A 21,640-nucleotide genomic window follows, 5' to 3' on the forward strand; every position below is an offset into this window, starting at 1 on the left:
TGTAACTATTGGCCAAATTCCTGCCTGTCAACCATTAGCCTACTATATAATCAGATTACATTACTTACATATTGTGATTATTTTCACTGTGTATTACTTTCAGATTACGTTTTTATGAAGTAATTTGGAACTGTAATGGAATACATTTTTAAAGTAACCCTCCCAAGCCTGATGTTACATTTGTTACACAGTGTGTGTTCAAGTCTCTCCAGCCTGTAACTATATGTATTTGTTTGGTATCTTTATGTAAATATCCACCATATGTCTGATGTGATGCATCTTGGAACAGCACATCAACAGACCTATGGCACCATCACACCCACAACCAATCAGTTGCCATGTATATATGAAGTGTGTACAGACACAACTACACCTACAGCTGCAGATTCTATTCCTGTGTTAGATACAGTTTCATCTGTGGATACAGTGCCAGCTGTGGATACAGTTATAGCTGTGGATACGGTTATAGCTGTGGATACAGTTGCAAATGCAAATACTGTTATAGCTGTAGATACTGTGCCAGGTCTACATCTACCTGCAGTTCCAAGTCCACCTCCAGCTGCAGTTGAGGTTCCAGCTCCAGCTGCAGAAGAAGATATAACTCCTTCTATATCTACAGTATCTGTAAGTGAAGTGCACACACGCACACAGAGCCACACACACACACACAGACAAATAAAATAACACTATTTTGCATGCTTAATACCACAATCTAATAATAATATTAATATCCTATGTTCCCAGGATGTACCCACATATCTTCCAGCTGGGAAGGTGCTGACAATTTACATGTTGCACTGGTAGATGACCAGATCCAGATGCCGCGTGAGTCTCACACTTGTATACACACATATATTCTGTGTGTCTACTAAAAACATCTACAAGCACCTGCTTTTAACTCCTCTTGCTTGTCTTACACATTAATAATGCATAGAAAGCATCTGGTGCCTGAGCCTCACCCGTGAGCCCATTCACTTTATCACTATTATCTCTCTCTCTCTCACACACACACACACACAAACACACACACCTCACACACGCTCTCTCCCTGTTTCCCTGCAGTTGATTACATGTTGCCTCTGGTTGAGAAAATCCACCCGAATCTGGCCAATAAGATCACCTGGATGCTTTTAGAGGGTGAGAACAACTGCAAGATCATGAACATGATTGGAGATCCTGAGCTCCTGAGGTGTGCACATACACACACACACACACACACACACACACACACACATATTATTACTATTATTATTTTTTAGAAATTATTTGTAAAGTGGTTGTAATAATGAGTGTATATTCCAACAATACACAAACTGTTTCACTCCCCTATTCAATATTTATATGCATATTACTTTTATTTACACACGTGATATATACATATATTTGTGTGTGTGTTTTTTGTAGGTGGATATAATGGACACTCTCTTGAAGGCAAAAGAAGCTAGTCACAAGCCGGTGAGGATCTTCATTGAAAACTGGACATGTGCTGATAATCATTCATGTGATATACAATATAGTTGTGTTCGATTCATATTTAGGTTTATCATCACATCACAGTTTGCACAGGGATAAACACACACACACACACACACACACACACACACACACACACACACACTGTGTAGTCTAAAACCATTCTGCATTTTTCTTTCAGGAAACTTTGAAGATGTTTTACAACAACGTCAACAATAAGAAGAAGAAGAGGAGAAAGAAGAAACAAACATTCCATCCAACAATTCCAACCATAATATATTGTACAATACATTGCATGAAGTGTCTGTGTCTTTATCATTATCATTTTAATTAGAATTTAATGAGAAGCATATTGTAAATGTATTAAGTCAATAGTATTAAAATCTGAAGTATTAACTACGAAGAATATTAATAATTGATTGTAGTTTATATAATACTTATGGTCCTTAAAGGAGGCGCAGACAGAAGCAGGTGCAGGTTAGTTAGTTTAATCCAAAAACAACAAGTCGAAAGGACAATTCAAAACTTCACAACGTTAAAAAGACAAGGGTCATACGATCAGGCAAAAAGGTCAAAATAGTCAAGGCAGAGAATCAAGGTGAATGGAGTAAACAATGTCAAAACCAGAATATCAACACTTAGAAAGGCTTGGTAACAACAGAGACAAATAGCATCTGAGCATATACTTCACAAAGACATTGTGTTCTAACAGTCTCTATATACTGTGCAGTGAGTGTGTGTGTGTGAGAGAGAGAGAGAGAGAGAGAGAGAGAAAGAGATTGGTAACAGGTGTGTGTGTGATTAGAAATCTTGAGAAGGTGAACCTGTGTGTGTGAGGGAAGTGTAGTCCTCTTCGGCCATGTTTGTAGTTCATGGTGCACCCTGGGAAATGGAGTAACTGGTTTGCTATGATATGACAACTTTCATGAGTAATAATAACAATCAGTAATAATAAATAAACTATCGATAATAAACATTATTAATAATTAGTAATAATAATAATTATACAAGAAGAAGAAATAAATGTAATATTAAAATAAAAGGAATATTAAACAAGAAGAAGATTTTCAAATATAATAATAATAATCATCATCATCATCATCATTATTATTGAATATGATTATTGAATATTAACTACAAATATACATTATTGTTTATTAAAACAAAATTTGCGCACAGTGGCTTAGTGGTTAGTATGTTTGCATCACACCTCCAGGGTTGGAGTTTGATTCCTGCTGTGGTCCTGTGTGTGGGGTTTGCATGTTGTCCGCGTGCTGCGGGGGTTTCCTCTGGGCACTCCAGTTTCCTCCCCCAGTCCAAAGACATGCATGGTAGGCTGAGTGGCATGTCCAAATTGTCCGTAGTGTATGATTGGGTGTGTAAATGTGTATGTGATTGGCACCCTGTCCAGGGTGTACCCTGCCTTGTGCCCGATGCTCCATAGGATAGGCTCCAGGTTCCCTGTGACCCTGTAGGATAACCGGTATAGAAAACGGATGGATGGATGGATGGATGGATGTTTTATTTGATAAGGTCAGTTTGCAATCAGACTTGTTCATACAAATGGATATACAGAAGGGGTTTCTGCGAAATAATAATAATAATAATAATAATAATAATAATAATAATAATAAAGCATCATGGCCAATTAACAGCAAGGTCACAGACTGTTGAAACACTTCTTATCCACAGAACAGAGTCACTGAATGTATTATAAGTGGGAATTGTTGCAGCTTGGCTTGTTCAGTTTTTTGTGTACAGATAGGATTAAAAATGAGTTTTTTCTATACTGATTGTTCAAGCTATATAGTTTTGGAGAGTGAACTTGTGCTTAATTTACTTAAGTTACTTGGGACTCTAGCTACCAGCTGGTCAAGGGTAAATGTGCCATGTTCACTGGTTTGGTTAGAACATTTGGACAGAATTCAGAATCTGGCCAGTGTTTGAGTTATGACCGACGAGAACAGGAAGTCCAAGAGATTTGGCTTTGTTAGATTTGAGAGGCACGAAGACACACAGAGGGTGAGTGTACACTACAGTCAAGTGTACTAGTGTACAACCTAGTGGAAAGTTTCCTTACAGCAGGAAAACAGTAATTAATGTGGTGTTTGTGTACATGTTCAGGCTGTGGATGAGATGAACGGGAAAGAGCTGAAGGGCAAGAAGGTGTATGTGGGCCCAGCACATTATAAAGTAGAGAGACAGACTGAACTCAAGCACAAGTATGAGCAGGTAAAACACTCACACACACACACAGAGGATGCTGACTCTCTGCTCTCTCCTCTCTGCTGTAGGGTCTGAACCTCTACGTGAAGAACCTGGATGATAGTGTGGATGAGGAGTGTCTGCATACTGTGTACTCGCAATTTGGAAACATCGTGAATGCAAAGGTCGCTTACAACTAATAATCCCTACATTTTATTCCTTTCCCAATAACCGGTCCACTTCCACTTACTTACTCTGAAGCGTGTATCTAGTATAAAATGTTTCCTTAGCTGGGCACTGCTATATGTGTGGGGATTCAAAACCAGAACTTTGATGCTAACAAAACATAGCTGTCCTCTTACAGTTTTGTGATATTCATTGATATTTGTGTGTACACTCTGTGCTGGTTTTCCGTCATGGTTGCCACGTTAGCATGTTTATCCTAATGTGTCTCCTCACTGTCTACTACAGGTGATGATGGAGAATGGCTGCTCCAAAGGCTTTGGCTTCGTGCGCTTCTGGTCTCCTGATGAAGCCATGAATGCAATAAAGGGGCTGAACGGCAGGATGTGGGGCAGCGGGCAGATATACGTGGGCGTGGCTCAGCGGAAAGAGGTTGCCCATCAGAACATCCAGAGGTTGGCGAGAATGCAGGTCAGTGTTAATGCAGTACAGAACATCTACCAACATCTGAAATGATTCAAATTGTAGTTAAAGGGTCTCTGGCTGTAAAAGGTTGAGGAATTCTGGCTTTAAGCTACTCTAGGTAATACTTCTATGTTAGCAGATGAGGATAGCATAGCTAACTACAACCTGTGATTCTGATCTGTGAGGAACAAGATGAAATAACATGTGCTGTGTCTACATGTCTTTTACAGACCCAGTACCTGGCTCCCTATTATGCCAGCTGCCAGCAGGTCGAGATGACTTTTCCTCATTATACTGCACAGACCATCCAACCTCAATGTAAGCCACAGCTGTCTGATTGTATATCAGTGTTACACAGGCTTGGGAAGTAACAGAATACATTTAATGGCATTACGTAATCAGTATACTAAAAACTAGTAACCATAATCTTTTACAGTTCCGTCAAAAAACAAAGTAATCAGATTATAGATTCATTTAGTAAAAATGGGAATACTATCAGGATTGCAATTCGTTAAAATTAATCTTTTGACATAACACAATATAGACAGCTGCTTGATTATAGTTCTGGTTCTCTCTTGACTCACGTGAGCAACCTCCTGGTGCATGCGCAAATAAATTTTGCACAAAGTTCATTTGGTAAAATGAACACAAATTGTTCTCTGAAATGCTTTTGTTAGGGACCATACGTCCTCTTTTTCCCAGACAGGTCCTCTTTTTCGGACCTTAAAAAAGCGTCTAAATTTGAGAAACGATTAGTGGAAAACCCGCTCTACCACCTGATACACAACCGCCCCAGATGTGTTCCTGGCTGGAGTAGAACAGGTCACGCTGAAAACCCTGCAACAGCTTGAACTCTGTTCTTTATCTAACTCAGCCATTTACAACTTAATCTCCTCCACAGAATGAAGTTCTGACTCATGGACATTTAAATTTCCCTCTTTCATACCTATAAACCACAATGAATTGTTAATATTCTTCAGTTAATACTTTAGATTTTAACACCCTTAAGTTAACACATTTACATTTCACAAGTTTATCTTTAAATTCTAAATAAATGACAATAATCAAGACCCAGACCATTTTATAATATGTGCAATATTGGTTGCAGTGTTTATTTCTTCTTCTTCTTTTTATTGCTGCTGTTGTTGTCTTGTTGTTCTTGTTATAGAACATCTTCAGGGTTTCCTGAAAGAGAAATGCAGAGGGTTTTAGTCTACACAGCATGTGTGTGTGTTTCACAGCTAGATTGTGTGAGTGCGTGTGCATGTGTGTGTGCGTGACTGCTTTGTTGATGGAACTTTTTATCCCTGTGTAAACTGTGATGTGATGATAAATCTAAATATGACTCAACTACAAAATATTGTGGTGTGTCATATAACCGATTATCTACACATGTTCGGCTTTCATTAAGAATCCTCACCGGCTTGTGACCAGCTTCCACCTACACACAAACAGACACACACACACACACACTCATATATCACATGTGGGTCAATTATAGTGACATGCATATAAAGATTGAATAGAGGAGTGATATATGTAATTGTGAATATATGTAAATGAGGAATCAGGGGGTGAGGTTTTGTTTCCACGTAGCCAAATCATCATTTTAATATAAAAAAATTTAAGAATCAGATATTAAACACTTTATATATTGCTTGAATATACACTTGTTATTACAACCACTTAAAAAATAATTCCTAAGCTTAATATGAATAATTTTGTGTGTGTGCGCGTGTGTGTATGTGTATGTGTGTGTGCATGCATGCTCACCCTGGTATGCAGGAGCTCAGGATATCCAATCATGTTCGCGATCTCATAATTGTTCACACCCTCCAAAAGCATCCAGGTTATCTTATTAGCCTGAGTCAGGTGGATTTTTTCGACTAGAGGTAACATGTAATCATCTGCAGAAAGAGAGAGAGAAGTGAGAGAGGAAGAGTGAATGGTGCCAGCCATCCAAATCATGTAATATGGGCAGGGTTCAGATGCCAGACTCTTTCTATACACTGTTATTGTGTAACAAAAGCAAGAGGAGTTGAAAGCAGGAGCTTGTAGAAGTTTTCAGTCCATACAAGGAAACCGTAATGGGGACGTAAAATAAAGTGCATTAAATCACCGTTGCAGAGCAGGCGTGTATATGAGTCATATTTATGTGTGTGTTTGTGTGTATATGAGTGTGAGACTCCCGCGCCTTCTAGACCTGGTCATTTACAGGAGCCGACTCCAACATGTAGATAGTTAGATGCTTCCCACCTGATGGGCATGTGGGTACATCCTGCACACATATTATTATTGTTATTAGTAGTAGTAGTAGTAGTACTAGTAGTAGTAGTCAAAATTAAAATGACACAATTAGAGTTTTGTTCTTACCGTTGTGTCCTTGTCCTGCTGCACTTCACTCGCACTCCTGGAGCTTGAGATGTAGCTGGAAGCTCATCTGCAGCTGGAACTAGAACTGAGACACCATCTACAGTTGGAACTGTGTCACAAGTTGATACACTTTCTATAGATGGAAGAGTGTCTGCAGCTGGGACACTAGCTACAGATTGAACTGCTTCTACAGCTGGCACTGTGTCTGCCACTGGAACAGTACCTGCAGATGTTGGTGCGGTGATGATTATACACTCTTCATTCAAACATGGCACCTGACTAGTTGATGTTGTGATGGTGCCACTGGTCTGCTGATGCACCGATGCCGGTTGAAAAACATCGGGCATATTCTGGACATCTGCATACAGAAAAAAAGCACAAAACAAAGACGTATAGTTACAGGCTGCATCCTAAACCATATCCTGCTATGCTAACAGCATTCAGTGAAAACAGTTGGCTAGCTGGCAAGAGTGTTTAAATGTTACACAAAGGCTCTATCTGTGGCTGCATCCCAAACCATGTTCTACCAGTACATCGTTTAAGTAGTACAGGACCATAGCTTACGAGTAGGTGCCATACTCTATTTACACCCTATGTAGTACATGTAGTGCATGTGGTTTGTAACAGAGCCTTGGGAAATAGTCAGATAAACACCGATCTAAGTCATGAGCTAACACTGATTGCTAAAGGATATTTATTCAGATAATACCCTGGTTGCTAAACACTGATCTCACAAGCTAACACACTATTGACTACACTGGCGCGTGGTTTTTGACACAGCCGTGGAGAGACTGGAACACACGCTGTGTAACAAACGTAACACTGATACATAATCAGACAGCCGTGACTCATGTTGCGGCTGGATAGTCTGTGCAGTCCAGAGCAGATCTGGGCGGGGCTCGACCTTCTGGCTGGGTGTGTAAGAGACAGATCTGATCCCAAGAGAGACTCATCCTGTAACACACAGATACACACAGCCACTAACACACTTTATTTCATCTTGTTTCTCTCAGATCATCATCACAGCTAGCAGTTAGCTGTGCTTTAACTGAAGTATCTAACTGCAATATTGAATGATTTTAATGTGTATGGCACGGGTTGGTAGATGTTCTGTATGTTATTAACCTGCATGCTCGCCATCCTCCGCCTGTTCTGAATGGCAAGGTAAGCCTGGCATTCCTCTTTCAGCTGAGCCACACCCACATACACCTACGGTTCATCTCATTCCTGGCCTTCATGGCTTCCTCAGAAGATTAAAATCGCATGAAGCCAAATCCCCTGGAGTGGCCATTCTCCATCATCACCTGTAGGAGACACACGAAGAGACACATTAGGAGATCCTAACATGGCTAACTCTGAGAAAAAACTAGCACTGGGGAAGCTTTTCATATTAGATACACACTCCAGAGTCATTAAGGGGAAGTAGACACAGGTTATGGAGAAAATAGTAAAATGCAGGGATTATTAGTTGTAATTGACCTTTGCCTTGGTGATGGATCCAAATTTTGAGAACTTCATGTACAGACACTTGCCATCTACCCTGTCATCAAGATTATTCACGTAGCGTTCCAAACCCTGGAGCAGAGAAGGTAGAGTCAGCATCCTGTGTGTGTGCGTGTGTGTGTGTTTCCCTGCTCAGTCTTTTGATGGAGTTTGGTCTGTCTCTATACTTTAGTCTGCTGTCGGGCCACATGCACATGCTTGTTGGTGAAGATTTGGGAGCGAGCGTCCATCTCAGCCTCGTGTTCCTCACGGGACTTAAAGTGTTCACTGAAGCTGTAACACAACGGAGACAGTGCTCTTAGACTCTTTATCTAAACACTGCTGTTAGTCTTTATGCCCACACCTGAAGTTGGCTGAAATACCCTCATATGACCAAACAGAACCTTTATGTCAACAATATAAGGATTTCAGTAAATATCAAATGGAATTAGTTAAAGACAAAAGAGTAAAAGTAAAAAGAACCCTGACATTAGAACCCAGGCTGCTAAAACCTAGTCATTTACGCATGGCTTACACGTTAAGGCCATTCATCAGTTTGCCGTTGAGCCTCTTCATCGCCAAATCCACTGCCTCTGCAGACTCAAAGAGGATGTAGCCGTACCGTTTCGACCCCTTCTCATCACCCACAACCTTCAGGAGAGACATGTCATGTCAACACACAATTTATATCAAACAGAGGATATATTAATACAGGACTTTAGTATAAAAACATGCTTATCACGCTATACAGATGCTATACAGCTCCAAACAGTTCAAAGCCTGAACCTTGCAATACAGGACTTTTCCAAAGACAGAGAAGGTGTCAAAAATGACCATGGTGTCAATCACCTTGTCCAAGTTATTGACAAACAGGTTTCCGATGCTGGAGTTCCTCAGGGATGAATCCCTCTGAGACCACATGACGTGCATGGACCGTCCCATAAGGAGCTCAAAATGAAGCATTTCCAATGCTTGCTCAGCTGAGGGAACAAAATTAATTACAGCTCATTCATTTCCATTAAAAAATACTAGGTAAAGTCATATTCAGAATTATTGGCACCTTTGGTAAAGATGGGTTAGAGAGGTTATGAAAAATGGTTTGGTTAATTAGCTTAATCGCATTTTCAGCAAAACAGCATGTCATTATAAGGCACATAACTAGACCTTATCCATGTAATAAAACAGTAAAATAATACATAAATTAGATATGTAGCCTTAAGTATGCTATAAACTGGTATAAAATGCATAAATACTGTACGGAACTGCGTACTCCAGTGTTCTGTGTGGTTTGTATTACCCTTCGGCCCGCTGCTGAAAGTTGACGTAAGCGTAGCCAAGTGACGAGCCGGTCTTCCAGTCCCTGCAGAGCCGGATGAAGTGAATGCGGCCTGCAGACCGGAATTTCTGTATAAGCATGGGCTCCATCGGGGTGCAGATAACCCACATCCATCCATCCATCCATTCATCTTCTACCGCTTACTCCTTTTCAGGGTCGCGGGGGAACCTGGAGCCTATCCCAGGAAGCATCGGGCACAAGGCGGGGTACGCCCTGGACAGGGTGCCAGTCCATCGCAGGGCACAATCGCATACACACTTACACACCCATTCATACACTACGGACACTTTAGACACGCCAATCAGCCTACCATGCATGTCAAAAACAATAACTTCAGTTTTCTCATTGTTTAATTGGAGAAAATTTTGGCACATCCAATCATTGATTTGTTCAATGCAGTTCCTCAGAGCCTGTATGGGATCATATTTCCCTGGCGAAAGGGTTATGTAAATCTGTGTCATCTTGTTGTCAAATACAACAAATTTTGTTGTATTTCATAATCTGAGCCAGTGGAAGCATGTAAATGTTAAACAAAAGAGGTCCCAAAATGGAGCCTTGGGGAACTCCGCAGGTCATTTTTGTAATGTCAGATGTGTAATTGCCTATAGACACGAAGTAGTCCCGGTCCATTAAGTAGGATTCAAACCAGTTTAGTACAGTGCCAGAAAGTCCCACCCAATTTTTTAGTCGGTCTAGTAATATATTGTGGTCGACCATGTCGAATGCAGCAGTGAGATCCAATAATACTAAGACTAAAATTCTGCCACTGTCTGTGTTTAAATGGATGTCATTGAAGACCTTAACAAGAGCAGTCTCAGTGCTGTGATTTGGTCGGAACCCTGACTTTTTTGACTGATTTTACTGTTCATTCTACCTAAAAAAGGATTATTTAAAAACTCTTAGTGGTGGAGGAAAACAATATCGCCAACTAAACACTAAAATACTTTTGTCCTCAGAAATTGGACGAATCATAAAACATAAAGGCCTAGTGGTTCACTGGCATAAAGGAAATTCGCAGATATGTGGAAATTAAGGGACCGTCTCTAAAGTTACATACAACATTGGTATACACGTTTCTAACTTCAATAGCATTTGAACGGAATGACTTACAGTCACAAAACCAACTGTAAAGTGTTTGTCTAGGTGTCAGCTATAACGCACACCTTTTAGATTTTTGATACTTAATAAAATAATCTATTAAATCATATGTAAATTTGATATGACTTTCACTACAGAATGGGTTCATACACAAAATATACCATAATTTAAACCAAAAAACCTACACGAATACATAAAGGGGGGTCAAAATGACCTGTAGAGATGGTCCCTTAAATTCCATATCTGTGAATATCTAACGTACAACGTCAAGCCAACGTTATGCCAGTTAAAGGTTATTGAGCTTATCGGTACAATAATCAAATGAAAGAAAAACAAAGTCTTAAAAAGTATGTGGAATACTTATATTAATATATAAGTTACTATTAATATACTAATGAAAATATAAATCAGTAAATTATTACAATATAATGTACATGAGAAATATTGATCACTGCTAGTCGCTCTGTCACTGCTAGTTGGTGCTAGTCGCTATCACTGCTAGTCACTCTGTCGCTGCTAGTTGCTGCTAGTCGCCATCACTGCTAGTCGCTCTGTCACTGCTAGTTACTGCTAGTCACTATCACTGCTAGTCGCTCTGTCGCTGCTAGTTGCTGCTAGTCGCTGCATCACTGCTACTTGCTGTCACTGCTAGTTGCTTTGTTGCTACTAATTGCTGTCACTGATAGTCGCTGCCGGTCTCTGTGTCGCTGGTTATCGATGGTCTGAAGAGATTTCTCTTCTGCAGGAACGGATATTGACAACAGATATTGGGTCGGATTGTGGCACAATAATAAGAGCTCAAATAATAAGTTTCAAATCAAACCAGTAAACATGGCACTGGTGAACCTGACCAGCTGTCTCAAGAAACATAGTAAATTAAGTACAAAATCAGACTCCAAAACATTAATTTAATTCAAAACAAACAGGCCAAGCTGCAATTAATCCCAATTAAAATGCTTTCAGTGACTGTACATTCTGGGGGAAAAAAGTGTTTTTACAGTTTGCATGTTAATTGACTGCATGACATGACACATTTATTCATTTATTATTATTATTATTATTATTATTATTAATAATTTATAAAGGATTTCACCACTATGGGGTCTGCAGAGCACACTCACATGCTAACTAGCTATATTACACACGAGGTGGTGACTTAATGTCAAATTATCCAACACCATCATGTGTTGCTACGACAGAAGTGAAGAATTGACCCATTAAGTCACCCATTAAAACACACGTTTCTAAACATGTTTTAAAGAGTATTCCAATCAATATAACTAAAAACTACATGTTTGAGACTCCATTTTGGTCTTCACAGCCTGGTGGTGATTTACACTTATCCCACAAACCCATTTGTATATCCCCCATTTGTAATGTAACGGAAGTTAAACCAAAGCTGATTGCAGAATGGACTCGCTCTATATACGTGCACTATATACGTGCACTATTCGCGTGCACTATACACGTGAAAGAAAGGCTTCTGCACCCTACTTAGTGCACTTGATGCTATAACGGGGCGCCATTTGGATTTCACCCAAAGTCATTACCAGTTGTAAGCGGTTGTGGTTCGTTGCTGAGAGTGCAGAGTCTCATTTCACGACTTGTCATAAACTCTTGTTTGAGCTGGGGATATTTTCAGTTCAGGTAACTTTATACTTTATTTTGTACGTTTAATTTATTTACTCATTCGCTCTGGGAGCTAATGCTAACCGGCTAGCAAGTTCCTTTCAGTCTTGCTTCAGACAAGCTAAGCTAGCTACCTAACTTCTACCTAGATAAAAAAAAAAATCTATGTAAGAGCTAAAACGAGCTGTGTATGTGTGTAAGTTTAACTTAACTGAAATGGGTGTACACTTATATGACGTCAAGGTTTCGTATTAATAGTTAGCTAACATGCTTGACTAACAGCTAATTGTTTGCTAGCTAGTGTCCTAATATTGTTATTAAATGGCTGCTTGTGATCCAGGAGTATGCGCAATAACTATTCATACACACACCGGAAGTGTGGCATATTTCTACTCCCTCGTTCGTTTGTTCGTTCGTTTGTTTGTTCGTTCGTTTGTTTGTTTGTTTGTTTGTTTTTATAAACTGCTTCTTCCAGACGTGGTCTGAGAAATTGTTTCTAAAAATGTCTGATATGTCAGCTGATTATTTCTAAGCGTCCATCAGCTTATTGAGTTAAATATTATTGCTCAGTAATGTAGTCAGGGTAGTTAGAGCACGTGTGACTTGTAGCCTTCAAGCCACTGGTTATAAACTCTTGAAACTTAATATCAGACACTGGGCAGTTGGTTTGGTTTTTTATTTTTTTTGTGTGTTTTTTAACAGCCTTACTATGGACAAGGAGTGGCTTTGGTGTTGAGTCCCCTGTTGTAAATGTTTTAATTACGTCTACTTTTCTTTCCCTTTTTTGGCAGGACACATGCGGCGCTCGAAGCGAATGCGCTGTCCTGATGGATGGAGGATGGGTGAGTGGAGCTGGGAGGGGGAAGAAGACCGGACCGTGGAGGCTCACAAGCGACCGAAGAGGGACTCACGCAGCACTGAGAGAGACAGGAGACCAAGACGGTTCCACCACTACAGAACCTACGAAAGGTACTCCAAACATGCAACGGTATACACTCTATACATGGTCTACAAGGGTGTGCTCTTTGCTGTTGCGGCAATCCATCTGTGGTGAAAGCACAAGATCACACGTGCTCTACTGTCTTCACTTCCAGCGGTAGTCGCTGCACCAAGTCGCTCCAAATTAGCATAAAGTTCATCTTTGTTGCATCACTGGGATGCACTGATGAAGTCAGTCTCCGGTTGCTCTGGCGCTGCACGTGTGAACGTACCTTCAGAGTTAATATGGTGACGGTTTCCTTAAGGAGACATTTATTTATCGTCAGTGCTTTGTAACAGTCAGTAGGAAGTACACTTCTGTAACACGGAAGTCTTCAGGACCGTTGTCTTTGCAGGGTTTGCAGGTGCTTATTAATGTCAAGAGAGAATAAAGCAAGGCTTCTGAGGGAATGTTTATAGCTGCTGTAATGTAAACTCTACAGGAGCCAAGTTGTTGTGGAGACATTCCATTAAACTATAGATGGTTAAAAAGCATGATTTGAACATTTAAAAAAAATATATAATTTTTTTTTAATTATTTAAAAAATTATTGTTTACAAATTACTGTGGTATAAGAAGAATAAAACACTTTGAGACATGCTTCAGTTTGTCAGAGCTTCCATTCTGCATCGTGCCATGTCACAACATCCTGTTTTTGTTTTTCTTGAACAGCACACCCCCTTGTGTGTTATTTAATTTTTATTTTATTTATTTAATTTTTTGTGGCTCTGATGAAGCTGTTAGGAGATGATTTTTTAAACATTTTCTGAAATGTTATGAAGAGTGCAGTTTGTGTCAGTAATTTGAATTAACCTGTGTCCAAAAGACGTTCTTGTCAGAGACTACTACTTTTTCTGTATTTATTAAAATATGGAAAATTGTCAATTTGCAGTGGTGTAAAAGGAATAAAACACTTCTGGTCATAGTAAAATAATCAACTTTGCATAAGGCTACACTTCACCACCTCATTGCTGATTATTTTCCATGTTGTGTTTTATTCCGTTTATAGCCTGTTCTTAAGGAGAAAGTGTAGTGCTATACTTGTCATCTTGTATCTTTAGTTTTGTTTTAATACATGAGGTAAATACTTTCTACTCACAGAGCCTTCTCTGGTGCTTAAAAAATGCTGTCATTATGTTAAATGTTACGTAGTTTAGCTTTTGCCCAAATCAACTGATGCTGACCGTTCAGAGAATCATGTGAACGAGAGATCGTTCATGTGCTGCTAATTATTTCCCCAGAGGGAAATGTTATCTTCAACTTGGATTTATATTTTGATTCTCAGGATTAATTTAGAATTTCGATCAAGCAAAGGTATGATGTGAAATACTTGGGGCAAATCTAATTGGTCCCAAAATAGGTCATCACATGCTTTACATAGAAACTTGAGTTTGTACATAAAGCTCTGAATTTTTGTCTTCTGATTGGGGGGGGGACAGAAAAAAAGAAAGTGTTCTGTCAGCTTGGAAGTCCTACTCGAGAAATCAAGGTCTTTTCAACCCTGAATTCAGCATATGACGTCAAATCAACATGGCCTTTCACACCGTCGTCAACTAAAATATCACTTCGCTATTTTAATTGAGTTTACAGTAGCATTTACTTTAGATCAATCAACACACACACACTGGTCAGTTAAATCTATAGCACTGACTGTACACCACACTGTTTGGAGAATGTAAGTAGCGTGCTGCTAGCAAAACACATGTTGGACACGTCCATTTGGAGGTGTCTGTTTCCCCCCCCCCCCCCCCCCCCCCACTTTGTCGCAGAAACTTTCCAAACTCTCTAAAATGATGTCATTCTGAATTTAGATTTCCCACATCAGAGTTCATTTGAATGAAGCATTAGGTGAACATTTTACATTCACTGAATAATCCGATTATTGGATTAAATCTTAATCTTAAATCTTCCTTGAATTTGGCTATGTCTAACTCAAAATATCTGATCTGTGCTTGAATCACTATTCAAAGATTTCTGAAAATAGATAACAGGCATTATTAATGTGCATATAAACCCACTGTGATATTATTGTTGGGGGTTTTTTTGGTAATGATTTTGGAAGGTAGTGACTGAGAGACTCAGTGACTGAGAGACTCAACCCACTGCTGTAGCTTAGACAGTTGAATTCACTGTGTAGAGTGGAGTGCACTCAAATAAGACGTTCTGTATGCATGGTGCCACAACATACACTGAGGCATCCTGTTTAAGGTTGCACTGATACAACATTGACAGGTTAAAACATGGCTTTCCTCTAGCTATGTGAAATGGGGGGAGTGCACATTCCCACAGGAGGTGTCTCCAGGGCTCGCTCTAAGTTTAGCCACCGTTCAGGATCCCTCCCTTCTGGAAAGACACTCGATGCTTTTTGATGTTGGGCAGGACAAGATGTCACATTCCTCACATGCTCGCTGAAAGAAGTGATTAATCGCACAAAACGGAGAGACGTGAACTTGTGTTTTGAGGTAGAGGCAACATGTGAGAGGCGTGCTGTCCCCAGACAGCAGCTTTGCAGGTTGTCCAGGAGAAGAAGGTACTGCGTGATGTATTATTTGTATGACTATGGGGTGTATTGTTTCTACAGGTGCAACAGAAGCACTAGGGGGCTGGAGTACACAGAGCGCAGGGTGCCAGAGCCCGGCCTGAAGCCGCGGGGCAATGATAAGCGAGCAACTGACCGAGCTGACGGGCGTTGGCACCACTACAGTAAATCCTTGGCTCGATGCGGTAGCAGAGAACAGCAACGTTCTAAGCACCACAACAGCCGTTCACACTCGGTAAACACGCATAATCACTTTCAAAACCCAGCTAAAGTCAAGATACTGTGAGTGTTTTCTGTCATATGATTTGTATTTTAAAGGAAGGTCACCTTGGTCTATTGTGAGTATAGCATTAGCACAAATCAAATGGCAGTTTCTAACATGGGTTTGTTTTATATTACGGTGGAAAAAAAAAATCCTAGGCTTAAGTATGCTGCTTATGTGGGTCAGGGTCCAGGTTCCCAAAAGGTCTTGTCTTGCTTTTGGGAAACGCAGTATAAATTTAGAGAAGTATAGTGAGACGGTTCAATGTCTGTTTTTATTTATTTTTTTATTACACCAAGTCTCTTGTCTGAAAATGTTGTTGCCATGTCTTTCTTCTGTAACACACACTATGTTGGCCCTGTGCCGTTTTCTCGGGACTGAATTTGAAATTGCTGCTGCTGCCGCCGTGGCCTGCTGTGGGCTTCCGAACGCGTCTCATTCCCTCCCTCACCTTCACCAACCCTCCTTGCTGAATGAATGAATGACACGTTTGGGCCTGGTTCTGACTGGTGTTTGGTGATGATGATGGTGGTGGTGGTGATCCTGGTGTCCATGAACGTCAAATCCCCCCCCCGTTCCAGAAAAGTCATCGCAGGAAAAGAACCAGGAGTTTTGAGGATGATGAGGACGGTCACCTGATCTATCACAATGGACAAGTTCTAAGAGCAAGATGTACAGAACACGTATCTTTCTCTGTCTGTTTAGTGTTTGGGAGATGAGGTTTTTTTTATTATTATTTATTTATTGTTTTGTTTTTTTGTTTTTTTTATTTACTAAAGGGTAGCTAGAATATATTAGAGCTAACCTATGAGGTATCATGCTGGGCGTTAAAACAATTCTATACAAATATACAACTAATATACATTATATACAAAATATAAACTGTAACAGAAATCAGTTCCTTGCGATCACAGAAATTACCGTAATATTCTGAGGAGCTTGCAATTTTTCTGCACAAATTACTGCAAGTTTTCCACAGATTTGGGCCAAGGTGCATCATTTGATGTCATCACAACGCGCATTCAGCCAAAGCCCTCTTCGAGTCACGTGCGTCGAACATGAGTACAGCTTAAAGGTCTCATTTACCAACAAGCATCACGGTGAAAGACCATGCAAAACAATTTCGTGCAATTGCAATTTCGCCAATTCAAGTAGTTTTTGAATTAAAAAAAAAAAAAAAGACGTAGCACGGTCAAACATTTTTGGCCACAACAATCACAAAAAAACTGAAATCCTGTATGAACTGAGAAATGTTATGTCAATTATGCCAGGCATGCACTGTAGGATTTTAGCTTAATTTCATCCCCGACTTGCTCTTTCTGAAAATATACCAAGATGGAAGTAAATTCATATTGTTAATAGCTTAGACTAATTTGTCCGCACTAAACTATACCATCTATTGTTGCACGGGGATAAATCTTAAACTTTGCAGTTCTGAATGATTTGAAAAATAAAAGAAAAAATAAAAGAAATCTTGGCACAGAACAGCTGACATTACAGTGCCCACCATTAATATTGGCACCCTGGGTAAATATCAGCAAAGAAGGCTGTGAAAAATTCTTTGTTTAACCTTTTGATCTTTTGTTTAAAAAATTCACAAAAATACTCTGCTCTCATTGATATCAAACAATTACAAACAAAACACAGGTTTATCAAAAAAATATCTGTTAAATATAGATGTGCAACAATTGACACTCTTTTAGTCAATACTTTGTGCTAGCTCTCTTTGTCAAGATAACAGCTCTGAGTCTTCTCCTATAATGCCTGATGAGGTTGGAGAATACATGGCAAGAGATCTGAGACCATTCCTCCAAACAGAATCTCTCCAGATCCTTCAAATTTTGAGGTCCATGCTGGTGGACTCTCCTCTTCAGATCACCATACAGGTTTTCTATGGGTTTCAAGTCAGGGGACTGGGATGGCCATACATCAAGTACCTTGATTTTGTGGTCAGTAAACCCTTTTCGTGCTGATTTTGATGTATGTTTTGGATTATTGTCATGCTGGAAGATCCAACCACGGCCCATTTTAAGCTTTCTGGCAGAAGCAGTCAAGGTTTCATTTAATATCTGTTGATCTTTGATAGTCCAAGATGCCATGTATCCTAACAAAATGTCCAGGTCCTCTGGCAGAAAAACAGCCGCTAAACATTAAAGAGCCTCCACCATGTTTTACCGTGGGCACAGAGGGCATGGCTAACTCTCTGTGTGTGCCAAAACCACCTCTAGTGTTTATTACCAAAAAGCTCTATTTTGGTTACATCTGACCATAGAACCCGATCCTGTTTGAAGTTCCAGTAGTGTCTGGCAAACTGAAGACCACAAGTTTGTTTTTGGATGAGAGTAGAGGCTTTTTTCTTGAAACCCTTCCGAACAACTTGTGGTGATGTAGGGGACTTCAGATTGTAGTTTTTGGAGACTTTTTAATTGTCTGCAATTCTCCAGCTGTGATCCTTGGAGATTTTTTGGCCACTCGAACCATCCTCTTCACAGTGCATTGAGACAGTATAGACACGTGTCCAATTCCAGGTTGATTCATAACGTGTGTATATATAAAATATAAAAATAATGAAGAAAAAATTCTCATGTCAATTCATAGGGGTGCCAATAATTGTTGCACACCTATATTTAACATTTTATTTTATTTTATTTTATTTTGGATGAACCTGTCTTGTTTGCAATTGTTTATCCATGAGAGCAGAGTAGTGTTTTTTTTTTTTTTTTTTTTTTTTTTTTTTAAATAAACATTTTGAACAAAATGTTAAACAATAAAGATTATTTTTCACATCCTTCTTTGCTCATATTTACCTAGGGTGCCAATATTAGTGTGAAATACTTTTCTTCATATCTAAAGGCATGTACTGTATGCCCAGCATTCCTAGGTCTTCTTAAAACTGCCTTCCCCACCCCCCATTTCTATAAGCTCTGCTGACTGCATTGTCTTTATCCTCCTTTTTTTTTTTTGTAGATGAGATTGTGAGCACTTTAGGTGAAGGAGCCTTTGGAAAAGTTGTGGAGTGTATTGACCACACAAAGTAAGCCCTCTCGCTTCCTGTGTATGATCAGAAAACTTCCATACAAGTGGAACACAACATGCACACAGACATGTTATCTGCTTTCACTTGTCTTTTTATGGCTGTTTAGCAGAGATGGAATAAGGGTGGCCCTGAAGATAATAAAAAATCAGGAGCGCTATCGCGAGGCAGCTCTTATCGAGGTGGAGGTGCTGAAACAGATGAACGTGTTGGACTCTGAAAATCGTTTGTAAGTTGTTTATTGGATGTTTTTTGATTAAAAATAGCTAGTCATAGAATATACCAAAAAAAAAGCTGTTTTTTTTTTTTTTTTTTTTTAAATAAAAAAAAAAAACTTTTTTAGTGCGTGTGTTCGGATGCTAGACTGGTTTGATCACCATGGTCACATCTGCATCGTGTTTGAGTTGTTGGGGCTGAGCACATATGACTTCCTGAAGGAGAATGACTACATGCCCTTTACGGTTGACCAGATCAGACACATGGCATATCAGATCTTCAGAGCTGTACACTGTGAGTACAAGCCACCATTTTGCCTTTGTATCGTTTGACGATATCAGTGTTTCACAAACTGTTGCAGTAAAAACAATACGTGCATGTACCACTTCACATGTAGTGTCCTTTCTTCTGTAGTTTAATATTAAATTACATCATCAATGATTTTGCTCTGTCTGTGTTCTCTTTTAGTTCTTCATCAGAATAAGCTAACACACACTGACTTGAAACCTGAAAACATTCTCTTTGTGGATTCAGACTGTGACATAGAATACAATAATAAGTTGGTAAGTAAAGCTGACAGCCACTAAACTTTTAACATTCTAGTAAATTACAGAATTTAGGACATTAGATCTAGCTAAGCTGTTTCCTTCTACAGAAACGGGATGAGAGGACACTGAAGAACCTCAATGTGAAGGTTGTGGACTTTGGCAATGCTACGTACGACCATGAGCACCATACTTCAGTGGTGTCAACACGTCACTACAGAGCACCTGAGGTTGTCTTGGGTAAGAGGCTCCTTCTACCGAATTTTTTTTTTTTTACCAAATTTCTTCTAAAGACAAGCATCAATACAATTTTGGAATCCGATGCTCTTTTCTTTTTACACACAATTCTCTTTATTGCCAGAGCTGGGCTGGAATCAGGCGTGTGATGTTTGGAGTTTGGGCTGCATTCTGATTGAGTACTATCTGGGATTAACACTGTTTCAGGTAAGTGATGCAACAGAAATCTACAGAACTCTACAACAGCTTATCCTGAACATTAACTCTGCTGCAAAATAATGTCAAGAGTAAAAGCACTCTTTATTGATATGGTTTTTGTTATAGACTCATGACAGCAAGGAGCATCTAGCCATGATGGAGAGGGTTCTAGGACCAATACCGGCACACATGCTCCAGCGAACAAGGTAGAGTGAAGAAAACGAGATTTCCATTGTTGTACGAAGCTGTGTAGTGGCTAGTAATTTCGCAGGCCAGACCTCCAGCTTTCGTTAGAGAGGCCAAGAACCGCCTACTTTCACAAAAACAGGCCAATTGACAGATGCTACAAGCAACCAGTCACTCAAGCAAAATGTTAGAATAACTTTTACATTTATGGCATTTGGCAGACGCCCTTATCCAGAGCGAATTACAAATGAGCAGTTGAGGAGTAAGGGCCTTGCTCAAGGGTCCAGCAATGGCAGCTTGGCGATGCTGGGATTTGAACTCACGACCTTCCGATCAGAAATCCAACTCGTCTCGCATCTCCCAGGTTGGGGGTTCGAAGCCCACCTCCACCGGTGATTGGCATTTCTCCAGAATGTCAGTAGTGTGTGACTGTGTGTGTGATTGTGCCCTGCGATGGTTTGGTACCCCGTCCAGGGGGACCCTCGCGTTGTGGCCCGAGTCCCTTGGTATAGGCTTCAGGCTTCCTGCAACCCTGTGTAGGATAAGCGGTACAGAAACTGGATGGATGTGATGCCGTATACTTTTTTCAGTCTAGTAACTATAGTGTCTTTCTCCAAAAAGTTTATCAAAGGCCAGTATGTGGATAGCCATTCAGATAGGATCTTTTTAAGATTCTGAAGTTTGTGGCCAGAAAAGTATTTGATGTTCACTTGGTTGTAAGCAGAGCGTCTGATGCTGAGACTGACTAGTTAGATACAGCATGCGTGACTAGAAGATTGATTGATTAAATGTGGGCCGTTTCATAGAAAATGGGGGTGGGGGGGCTGGGGCTACCGGTCATTAATTTCTTGTTTCATTTGTTTTGTACAACAGTTACCCATGCAGTAATGTGATGTCTATATCATCTGTTTCAGAGGCAGTTGTGTGTGTTTTGAAAAATGTTCAGACTATAGTCCAAAAATACTCGAGTCCATGGCATGAGGTGGTCACATCTATAGTTTGGGCAAAGCTTCTATATATGTAATCAATAAATGTCTTGATCTGCATTCTCTCTGAAACAGCAATGATCAGATATCCACACTGTCCTATGGATGGTAAGCTTGTGCAGGCAGTAAGCTGTATTTGCTTGTGGTTGTTACAGCGCAGTAATCACGATGCGTGGGTACATGTTGATTTGTGTGATTCGGTTATAGGAAACAGT

The 21,640-nt window shown here is 39.9% G+C and overlaps 1 protein-coding gene, 1 long non-coding RNA gene and 1 pseudogene across 5 annotated transcripts in view; 2 read left to right on the forward strand and 1 right to left on the reverse strand.

The window, feature by feature from the left end:
- On the forward strand, nucleotides 1-1,873 carry LOC108278634 (uncharacterized). The gene is made up of 5 exons (XR_001815365.3): nucleotides 1-624; nucleotides 745-825; nucleotides 1,063-1,189; nucleotides 1,405-1,455; nucleotides 1,655-1,873. It is a non-coding gene; the product is annotated as an uncharacterized LOC108278634 (long non-coding RNA).
- A 4,822-nt stretch (nucleotides 1,874-6,695) lies between these two features.
- LOC108278611 (polyadenylate-binding protein 4-like) lies at nucleotides 6,696-11,589 on the reverse strand (annotated as a pseudogene).
- A 519-nt stretch (nucleotides 11,590-12,108) lies between these two features.
- Nucleotides 12,109-21,640, forward strand: part of clk4b (CDC-like kinase 4b) — a 10,232-nt gene continuing 700 nt past the window's right edge. Inside the window, exons 1-12 of one of the 4 annotated variants that reach the window (XM_017493338.3) lie at nucleotides 12,109-12,262; nucleotides 13,036-13,213; nucleotides 15,804-15,996; nucleotides 16,605-16,695; nucleotides 18,991-19,057; nucleotides 19,167-19,286; nucleotides 19,401-19,567; nucleotides 19,742-19,836; nucleotides 19,929-20,058; nucleotides 20,180-20,262; nucleotides 20,380-20,459; nucleotides 21,633-21,640. The exon at nucleotides 21,633-21,640 is cut by the window's right edge and continues 83 nt beyond it. In XM_017493338.3, the coding sequence (XP_017348827.1) occupies nucleotides 13,041-13,213; nucleotides 15,804-15,996; nucleotides 16,605-16,695; nucleotides 18,991-19,057; nucleotides 19,167-19,286; nucleotides 19,401-19,567; nucleotides 19,742-19,836; nucleotides 19,929-20,058; nucleotides 20,180-20,262; nucleotides 20,380-20,459; nucleotides 21,633-21,640 (1,207 nt within the window). In that variant the 5' untranslated portion in view covers nucleotides 12,109-12,262; nucleotides 13,036-13,040. Of the gene's footprint in view, nucleotides 12,263-13,035; nucleotides 13,214-15,803; nucleotides 15,997-16,604; nucleotides 16,696-18,990; nucleotides 19,058-19,166; nucleotides 19,287-19,400; nucleotides 19,568-19,741; nucleotides 19,837-19,928; nucleotides 20,059-20,179; nucleotides 20,263-20,379; nucleotides 20,460-21,632 lie in introns of those variants that run through there. The other 3 variants (XM_017493339.3, XM_047161806.2, XM_047161805.2) reach the window with 3 other exon arrangements.

This window comes from Ictalurus punctatus, chromosome 18 (genome assembly GCF_001660625.3).
Source record: "Ictalurus punctatus breed USDA103 chromosome 18, Coco_2.0, whole genome shotgun sequence".
Classification (NCBI taxonomy): Eukaryota; Metazoa; Chordata; class Actinopteri; order Siluriformes; family Ictaluridae; genus Ictalurus; species Ictalurus punctatus.